This window comes from Haemorhous mexicanus, chromosome 35 (assembly GCF_027477595.1).
Source record: "Haemorhous mexicanus isolate bHaeMex1 chromosome 35, bHaeMex1.pri, whole genome shotgun sequence".
In the NCBI taxonomy this organism is placed as follows: Eukaryota; Metazoa; Chordata; class Aves; order Passeriformes; family Fringillidae; genus Haemorhous; species Haemorhous mexicanus.
Window position 1 is genome coordinate 530,397 of NC_082375.1, and position 10,208 is coordinate 540,604.

Sequence of the window (10,208 nt, forward strand, 5' to 3'; positions counted from 1 at the left end):
AGGGGAGGGCCCTGAGCGCAGAGGTGAGGGCACGGGGACAGGGACAGGTGAGGGAAGGGCCTTGAGAGCGCAGGTGAGGGCACGGGGACAGGGACAGGTGAGGGGGGGGCCCTGAGAGCACAGGTGAGGACACGGGGACAGGGACAGGTGAGGGGGGGGCCCTGAGAGCGCAGGTGAGGGCACGGGGACAGGGACAAGTGAGGGGAGGGCCCTGAGAGCACAGGTGAGGGCACGGGGACAGGGACAGGTGAGGAGAGGGCCCTGAGTGTGCAGGTGAGGGCACGGGGACAGGGACAGGTGAGGGGAGGGCCCTGAGTGTGCAGGTGAGGGCACGGGGACAGGGACAGGTGAGGGGAGGGCCCTGAGTGTGCAGGTGAGGGGAGGGCCCTGAGTGTGCAGGGGAAGGCACGGGGGGAGCGCCAGGGGACAAGGAGGGGATGGGACAGGTGAGGGGACAGGGACAGGTGAGGGGATGGGAAAGATGAGGGGCGGGAAGGGACAGGTAAGGGGCAGGTGAGGGACATGCTGCAATGCAGGAGTGCGATATGTCACCTGTACCGTGTCCCACCTGTCCTCAGGTGACAGCTGTCCAGGAGGCCTCAGGCTGGCTGTCCCACCTGTCCCATGTCCCACCTGTCCCACCTGTCCCACCTGTCCCCAGGTGACAGCTGTCCAGGAAGCTGCAGGCCTCCTGTCCCATCTGTCCCATGTCCCACCTGTCCCACCTGTCCCACCTGTCCCATGTCCCACCTGTCCGCAGGTGACGGCTGTCCAGGAAGCCGCAGGCTGCCTGTCCCACCTGTCCCGTGTCCCACCTGTCCCACCTGTCCCACCTGTCCCCAGGTGACAGCTGTCCAGGAAGCCGCAGGCCGCCTGTCCCACCTGTCCCACCTGTCCCACCTCTCCCATGTCCCACCTGTCCCATGTCCCACCTGTCCCACCTGTCCGCAGGTGACAGCTGTCCAGGAAGCTGCCGGCCGCCTGTCCCACCTGTCCCATGTCCCACCTGTCCCATGTCCCACCTGTCCCACCTGTCCCACCTGTCCCCAGGTGATGGCTATCCAGGAAGCCGCAGGCCGCCTGTCCCACCTGTCCCACCTGTCCCATGTCCCACCTGTCCCACCTGTCCCATGTCCCACCTGTCCCACCTGTCCGCAGGTGACGGCTGTCCAGGAAGCCGCAGGCTGCCTGTCCCACCTGTCCCATGTCCCACCTGTCCCACCTGTCCCACCTGTCCCATGTCCCACCTGTCCCACCTGTCCCACCTGTCCCCAGGTGATGGCTATCCAGGAAGCCGCAGGCCGCCTGTCCCACCTGTCCCACCTGTCCCATGTCCCACCTGTCCCACCTGTCCCCAGGTGATGGCTATCCAGGAAGCCGCAGGCCGCCTGTCCCACCTGTCCCACCTGTCCCATGTCCCACCTGTCCCACCTGTCCCACCTGTCCCATGTCCCACCTGTCCCACGTGTCCCACCTGTCCCACCTGTCCCCAGGTGATGGCTATCCAGGAAGCCGCAGGCCGCCTGTCCCACCTGTCCCACCTGTCCCATGTCCCACCTGTCCCATGTCCCACCTGTCCCACCTGTCCTATGTCCCACCTGTCCCACCTGTCCCACCTGTCCGCAGGTGACGGCTGTGCAGGAAGCCGCCGCCCGCCTGGCCGCGGCGTACGCGGGCCCGCGCGCGGAGGAGCTGCGGGCGCAGGAGGGCGCGGTGGCCGCGGCCTGGGCCGAGCTCCGCGGGCGCTGCCAGCGCCGGCGCCGCCTGCTCGGGGACAGCGTGGAGCGATTCCGCTGCCTCCGCGCTGCCCGCGACCTCCGGCTCTGGATGGACGGCGTGCAGCTGCAGCTGCAGGCCCGCGAGCGGCCCAGGTGGGGCAGGGGACACCACGGGGACACCGCGGGGACAGGGGGGACACGGGGACACTGCAGGGACACCGCGGGGACAGGGGGGACACGGGGACACTGCTGGGATAGAGGGGACACGGGGATACTGCGGGGACAGGGGGGACACGGGGATACTGCGGGGACAGGGGGGACAAGGGGATACTGCGGGGACAGGGGGGACACGGGGACACTGCTGGGATAGAGGGGACATGGGGACACTGCTGGGACAGGGGGGACACGGGGACACTGCTGGGACACCGCAGGGACAGGGGGGACACGGGGACACTGCTGGGATAGGGGGGACATGGGGACATTGCTGGGATAGGGGGGACAGGGGGACACTGCTGGGACAGGGGGGACACGGGGACACCACGGGGACACCGCGGGGACAGGGGGGACAGGGGGACACTGCTGGGATGGGGGGGACAGGGGGACACTGCAGGGACAGGGGGGACACAGGGACACTGCTGGGATAGGGGGGACATGGGGACATTGCTGGGATGTGGGGGACACGGGGACACTGCGGGGACAGGGGGGACACGGGGACACTGCTGGGACAGGGGGACACTGCTGGGATGGGGGGGACATGGGGACACTGCTGGGATAGAGGGAACACGGGGATACTGCGGGGACAGGGGGGACAGGGGGTCACTGCTGGGACAGGGGGACACTGCAGGGACAGGGGGGACATGGGGACACCGCAGGGACATGGGGAAACGGTGGAGACAGGGGGGACATGGGGACACCACAGGGACACCACAGGGACTGGGGGGGGACAGCACTGGGACGTGGGGACACTGCAGGGACACTGGGACTGGGGACACCGTGAGGATATGGGGACACTGCTGGGACAGGGGGGACACGGGGACACTGCTGGGATAGAGGGGACACGGGGATACTGCTGGGATAGAGGGGACACGGGGATACTGCAGGGACAGGGGGGACACAGGGACATCACAGGGACTGGGGGGGGACAGCACTGGGACGTGGGGACGCTGCAGGGACAGGGGGGACACAGGGACACCACGGGGACAGGGGGGACAACGGGGACATGGGGACACACGGGGATGAGGAGACATATGGTGACTCTGGGGACACCACAGGGACACAGGAGCATGGGGACAGTCTGGGCCATGGGGACACACAGGAATGTGGGGACAGCCCTGGGGACATGGGGACACATGGGGACACCCAGGACATGAGGACACACATGTGGGGACATCTCAAGGACACCCTGGGGACAGCGCAGTGACCGCAGCGCGGGGCTGTGACCGCGGCCGCCCTGGTGGCCCAGCCCAGGCGGTGACCCCGCGGTGACCCCGCGGTGACCCCGGGTGTCCCTGTCCCTGGCAGGGATGTCACCGCGGCCGAGCTGCTGATCCAGCAGCACCAGGGGCTGCGGGCGGAGCTGGAGGCGCGCGAGGGCTCCTTCGGGGCCTGCGTGGCCGCGGCCACCGCGCTGCTGCAGCGCGGCCACCACGAGGCCGACAAGGTGGGACACGCCTGTCACCGTGTCACCCCCGCCCTGTGTCACCCTGTCCTCGTCCCCGCCTCTCCATCCTTGGCACTGTCCCCAAGTCCCCAGCCCCACATCCCTCGTTCAAATCCTCGTCTCCACGGTGCTGTCCCCATCCCGTGTCCCCTCATGTCCCCATCTCTGTCCCCATGTCCTCGTCCCCATCCCCTGTCCTCATTGCTGTCCCTGTGTCCCAACCCCATCCTTGTATCTCCGTCCCCATCCTGTCCCCATCCCGTGTCCCCTTGTGTCCCCATCTCTGTCCCTGTGTCCCAACCTCACCCCTGTATCTCTGTCCCCGTGTCCTTGTCCCCATCGTGTCCCCAAGCTCATCCCTGTCCCTGTCCCCATCTTTGTCCCCACCCCTGTCCCGTGTCCCCCCAGCTGTCCCAGGAGCTGGCCGAGCTCCAGGAGCGCCGCAGGGACATCGGGGAGCGCTGGCAGGACAAGCTGGAGTGGCTGCAGACTGGTGAGGACTGGGGGGGCCCCACGTGTCCCCCTCCGTGTCCCCTCATGTCCCCTGTGCCAGGCTCAGGTGCTGCCCCCACCCAGAAGGTGCCAACTGAGGGGTCCCTGTGCCCGTGTCCCTCTCAAAGGGGGGGACAGAGGTGGCACAGGGGTGTCCCTGTGACCTGTGTCCCCTCTCAGTGCCCAGGGGTGGCTCTGGGGTGTCCCTGTGCCCCCTGTCCCCTCTCAGTGCCCAGGGGTGGCTCTGGGGTGTCCCTGTGCCCCCTGTCCCCTCTCGGTGCCCAGGGGTGGCTCTGGGGTGGCTCTGGGGTGTCCCTGTGCCCAGGGGTGGCTCCGGGGTGTCCTTGTGCTCCCGGTGTCCCCTCTCAGTGCCCAGGGGTGGCTCCGGGTGTCCCTGTGCCCTCTGTCCCCTCTCGGTGCCCAGGGGTGGCTCCGGGGTGTCCCTGTGCCCCCGGTGTCCCCCTCTCAGTGCCCAGGGGTGGCTCCGGGGTGTCCCTGCCCCCGGTGCCCCCTCTCAGTACTCAGGGCAGAGCTCAGGGGTGGCTCCAGGGTGTCCCTGTGCCCCCTGTCCCCTCTCAGTACTCAGGGCAGAGCTCAGGGGTGGCTCTGGGGTGTCCCTGTCCCCGGTGCCCCCTCTCAGTGCTCAGGGGTGGCTCCGGGGTGTCCCTGTGCCCCCGGTGTCCCCTCTCAGTGCCCAGGGGTGGCTCCGGGTGTCCCTGTGCCCCCTGTCCCCTCTTGGTGCCCAGGGGTGGCTCAGGGGTGGCTCTGGGGTGTCCCTGTGCCCCCGGTGTCCCCTCTCAGTGCCCAGGGGTGGCTCCGGGTGTCCCTGTGCCCCCTGTCCCCTCTTGGTGCCCAGGGGTGGCTCAGGGGTGGCTCCGGGGTGTCCCTGTGCCCTCTGTCCCCTCTCGGTGCCCAGGGGTGGCTCCGGGGTGGCTCAGGGGTGGCTCCGGGGTGTCCCTGCCCCCGGTGCCCCCCCGGTGACCGTGCCCGTGTCCCCAGTGCTGGAGGTGCTGGTGTTCGGGCGCGACGCGGCCACGGCCGAGGCCTGGCTGGCCAGCAGGGAGCCCCTGGCCCGCGCCCCCGAGCTGGGCTCCAGCCTGGCCGAGGCCGAGACCCTCCTCAAACGGCACCAGAGCTTCCAGAAGGCAGCGGCGGCCTGGGAAGAGAGATTCGCTGCTCTGAGCCGCCTCACCACGGTGGGGACACGGGGGACAGGGGGACATTGGGGGACAGGGGGACATGGGGGGACAGGGGGACATTGGGGGACACGGGGGACAGGGGGACATGGGGGGACAGGGGGACATGGGGGGACACGGGGGGGAAAATGGGGATGGGGGGACAGGGGGAGAATGGGGGACACGGGGGACATGGGGACATGGGGGACATGGGGACATTGGGGGACACGGGGGGAAAATGGGGATGGGGACACGGGGACACTTGGGGACATGGGGACATTGGGGGACACGGGGGAAAATGGGGATGGGGGACACGGGGACACTTGGGGACATGGGGACATTGGGGGACACGGGGGGGAAAATGGGGATGGGGGGACAGGGGGAGAATGGGGGACACGGGGGACATGGGGGGACACGGGGGGACACGGGGGGGAAAATGGGGATGGGGGACATGGGGACACTTGGGGACATGGGGACATTGGGGGACAGGGAGGACTTGGGGACATGGGGGGAAAATGGGGATGGGGGGACAAGGGGGACTTGGGGGACATGGGGGACATTGAAGACATGAGGGGGACATTTTGGGACAGGGGGACACAGGAGACATGGGGGATAGGGGGACAGGGGAGGACAGGGGGACATGGGGGAAAATGGGGATGGGGGGACACGGGGACACTTGGGGACATGGGGACACAGGGGGAAAATGGGGACGGGGGGACATGGGGGGACATGGGAGTACATGGGGAGCGGGACATCGAGGACATGAGGGGGACATGGGGAAAAATGGGGGGGAAATGGAGACAGAGGGACATGGGGAGATGGGAGGGATGGGGGGAATGAGGAGGAAATGGGGGGACGTGGGGAGGGGGACATGGGGACATCAGGGGGACATGAGGGGATGTGGGGGGGAATGAGGGGGAAATGAGGAGGGGGCGATGGGGGGACGTGGGTGGCACAGGGAGGGGGACACAGGGGACGTGCAAAGGACAAGGGGAGGGGGGACCCCAAGGGGACACAGCGTGGGGGGGGGGGGGGCTGAGGGTCCCTGTGTCACCCCCACGCCCCCGGGGGGGTCCCCATGAGATCCCTGTGTCACCCCCCGTCACCGGGGTGTCCCTGACCCTCCCGACCCCCCCAGCTGGAGGAGAAGGAGCGGCGGCGGCGGCAGGAGGAGGAGGAGGAGGCGAGGAAGCTGCAGCCCCCCGAGCCCCCCCCGACCCCCCCAGTGGTGCCCCCCGAGAGCCAGGATGGGGGAGGGGGCGGGGAGGGGCAGAGGTGAGGGGGGGCGGGGTGGGGGAGGGGATTTGGGGAGATTGGGAGACCCCCCCCCCCCGAGTTTGGGGGACACGCTCGGTGGAGGGTCCCGAGGGGAGGTGTGGGATATGAGGAGGGGGTTCTGGGGGTGACAGGGGGGTGTCCCTTGTGTCCCCACCCCCCCCAGGGCCCCGCCCACCCCCCAGAGCCGCCCCCCGGAGCCCCCGGCCCTCAACGGGATCCGCCCCGACGGCGCCGCGGGCCAGGTAACGCCCCCCGACCCCCCCAAATGCGGGGGGGACACCCCCGGACCCCTCTGTGGGACCCCCCCTCAGCCCTGTCCCCCTCCCCAGGTCCCCAAAGGGGCGCAGGAGGGGGGGCCCGGGCCGGGGGGGGTGGCGGCCACGCTGCCCCCCCGCGCCCCGCCCCCACCCGAGACCCTCGAGGGGGGGCTGTGCCGGAAACAGGAGCTGGAGGCGCCCGGCAAGAGAGCCACCAACAGGTGAGGAGGGGACACCTGGGGACACACCTGGGGACAGCCTGGGGACAGCCTGGGGACATGACCTGGTCTTGGAGACACACCTGGAGACACCTGGAGACATCCTGGGGACACCTTGGAGACATGACCTGGCCTTGGGGACATACCTGGGGACACCTGGGGACAGCCTGGGGACAGCCTGGGGACATGACCTGGCCTTGGGGACACACCTGGGGACAGCCTGGGGACATGACCTGGTCTTGGGGACACACCTGGGGACAGCCTGGGGACATGATCTGGTCTTGGGGACACACCTGGAGACACCTGGAGACATCCTGGGGACACCTTGGAGACATGACCTGGCCTTGGGGACATACCTGGGGACACCTGGGGACAGCCTGGGCACACCTTGGGGACATGACCTGGCCTTGGGGACACACCTGGGGACAGCCTGGGGACATGACCTGGTCTTGGGGACACACCTGGAGACACCTGGAGACATCCTGGGGACACCTTGGAGACATGACCTGGCCTTGGGGACACACCTGGAGACATCCCGGGGACACCTTGGGGACAGCCTGGGGACAGCCTGGACACACCTTGGGGACATGACCTGGCCTTGGGGACAGCCTGGGGACATGGCCAGGCCTTGGAGACACACCTGGGGACACCTTGGGGACAGCCTGGGGACAGCCTGGGCACACCTTGGGGACATGACCTGGCCTTGGGGACAGCCTGGGGATATGGCCAGGCCATGGGGACATACCTGGGGACACCCTGAGGACACCTTGGGGACGCTCCCGGGCCTTGGGGACACACCTGGGGACACTCTGGGGACACCTTGGGGACGCTCCCGGGCCTTGGGGACACACCTGGGGACACGACCAGGCTCTAGGAACACACCCACAATCATAGCCACGCCCCTTTTACCTTCCCACACAAGCCACGCCCCTTCAGGCACACCCCAGACATCACGGCCTTATTTGGGCATCTTGACCCCGCCCACATGACCGCGCCCTTTCAGTGGCCACGCCCATTAAGTGCCACGCCCTTCCCTTAAAGTCACAACGGCCTCCGGGTCCTGGCAGAGCCGGGGCTGTGTCTGGGGGGGGCGGGGGTCTCCTAAACCCCCCCCCGAGACCCCCCCTGCGACCCCCCCAGGTCCTGGCAGAGCCGGGGCTGTGTCTGGGGGGGCGGGGGTCCCCTAAACCCCCCCTGTGACCCCCCCAGGTCCTGGCAGAGCCTGTACTGCGTGCTGCGGGGGGGGGTCCTGAGCGTGTTCAAGGACGCGCGGGGGGCGGGGGCGGGGGTCCCGTACCACGGCGAGCCCCCCGCCCCCCTGCGTGGCGCCCGCTGCCAGCCCGCCACCGCCTACCGCAAACGGAAACACGTCTTCAGGCTGGGGTACGGGGGAACGGGGAACGGGGGGGAAATACGGGGGGAAATTGGGGGGAAATGGGGGAAATTGGGGGAAATAAGGGGGGGAAATTGGGGGGAAAATGGGGGGAAATAAGGGGAGAAATGGGGGGAAATGGGGGGAAATTGGGGGAATTGGGGGGGAAATAAGGGGGAAATTGGGGGGAAATTGGGGGAAATAAGGGGGGAAATTGGGGGGAAATTGGGGGGGAAATTGGGAAGAAACGGGGGGGAAATGGGGGAAATAAGGGGTGAAATTGGGGGGAAATGGGGGGGAAATTGGGGGGGAAATTGGGGGGGAAATGGGGGAAATTGGGGGGAAATTGGGGGAAATAAGGGGGGAAATTGGGGGAAAACGGGGGGGAAATGAGGGAAATAAGAGGGGAAATTGGGGGAAATAAGGGGGGAAAATTGGGGGGGAAATAAGGGGGGAAATGGGGGGGAAATCGGGGGATTGGGGAAATAAGGGGGGAAATGGGGGAAATTGGGGGGAAATAAGGGGGGAAATTGGGGGGGAAACGGGGGGGAAATGGGGGGGAAATTGGGGGGAAATTGGGGGAAATGGGGGGGAAATGGGGGGAAACGGGGGGGAAATAAGGGGGGAAATTGGGGGGAAATGCAGGGAAATTGGGGGGAAATTGGGGGGAAATTGGGGGAAATTGGGAGAATAAGGGGGGAAAATGGGGGGAATAAGGGGTGAAATTGGGGGGGAAATTGGGGGGGAAATGGGGGGAAACGGGGGGGAAATAAGGGGGGAAATTGGGGGGAAATTGGGGAGAAACGGGGGGGAAATGGGGGAAATAAGGGGTGAAATTGGGGGGGAAATGGGGGGGAAACGGGGGGGAAATAAGGGGGGAAATTGGGGGGAAATTGGGGGGGAAATGGGAGGGAAATGGGGGGAAATAAGGGGGAAAATGGGGGGAAATAAGGGGGAAATTGGGGGGAAATTGGGGGGAAATGGGGGGAAATTGGGGGGAAATTGGGGGGAATAGGGCGAAAATGGGGGGAAATGGGGGGGAAATAAGGGAGGAAAACGGGGGGAAATGGGGGAAAATGGGGGAATTGGGGAAAATGGGGGAAGAATGGGGGGAGATAAGATAAAAATGGGGGAAATTAGAGAGAGAATGGGGGGAAAATAGGGGAAAATGGGGGAGAATAGGGGGAATTTGGGGGGGAAATTGGGGAGAGATTGGGGGAAATTGGGGAGAAAATGGGGGGAGAATTGGGGGAAAATGCAGAGGAAAATGAGGGAAAATGGGGGAAAAAATGAGGAGAAAGGGAGGGAATAAAAAAAGGGAATTATGGGGCAGATGTGCAGGGAAATGGTTAAAAATGGGGGAAAGATGGTGAAAAATGGGGGCACACGAGGGGGACAGAAGGGGGCTGGGGGGGTGCTGGAGGCTGATCCCGGCCCCCCCCCCAGGCTGAGCGATGGGAAGGAATTCCTGTTCCAGGCTAAGGATGAGGTGAGACCCTCCCCCCCCCACAGTGCCCTCGGTGTCCCCCGGATGTCCCCTGCCCCCCCACCGTGTCCTCATTGTCCCCGTGTCCCCCCCCCAGGCCGACATGGCCCTGTGGCTCCGGGGGATCGAAGCCGCCGCCGGGGCCGCGCCGGGCTCGGGGGGGCCCCGGGAGGGCTCGGGGGTCCCCGGAGGTCCCCCCAAGGGGATGTCGAGGGCCCTGAGCCTCCCCCCGGTGCCCCCCCCGGCCGAGGGAGCCCCCCGGGCCCGCGAGCCCAAGGAGAGGGAGAAACGCTTCAGCTTCTTCAAGAAGAACAAGTAGAGTTTGAGTTTGGGGGTCCCGCGGGCACGGAGGGACACGGGGGGACCCTGGGGGGCTCAGTGTGTCCCCCCCCCCCCCCCCCGTCCCGGTGATGTCACCGTGCAGCCCCCACCCCAATAAAGTGATTGGAGACAGAGACTGGGGGGTCTGAGTGTGCTGGGGAGAGGGGCTGGGAGGGACTGGGAGGGACTGGGAGGGACTGGGAGGGACTGGGAGGGACTGGGATTTGAGTA

General features: G+C 67.0%; 2 protein-coding genes across 2 annotated transcripts; both read left to right on the forward strand.

Moving 5' to 3' along the window:
• The first annotated feature begins 545 nt into the window (after nt 1-545).
• LOC132341045 (spectrin beta chain, non-erythrocytic 2-like) lies at nt 546-6,805 on the forward strand. Its single transcript, XM_059872309.1, has 8 exons — nt 546-554; nt 1,627-1,871; nt 3,240-3,378; nt 3,787-3,871; nt 4,870-5,066; nt 6,184-6,314; nt 6,487-6,565; nt 6,653-6,805. Exons 1-8 carry the CDS (start codon nt 546-548, stop codon nt 6,803-6,805), a joined length of 1,038 nt encoding a protein of 345 aa, XP_059728292.1.
• Nucleotides 6,806-7,783: 978 nt separating this feature from the next.
• On the forward strand, nt 7,784-10,113 carry LOC132341046 (spectrin beta chain, non-erythrocytic 2-like). The gene is made up of 4 exons (XM_059872310.1): nt 7,784-7,817; nt 7,917-8,181; nt 9,617-9,659; nt 9,754-10,113. Exons 1-4 carry the CDS (start codon nt 7,784-7,786, stop codon nt 9,973-9,975), a joined length of 564 nt encoding a protein of 187 aa, XP_059728293.1. The 3' UTR covers nt 9,976-10,113.
• Nucleotides 10,114-10,208: the final 95 nt, after the last annotated feature.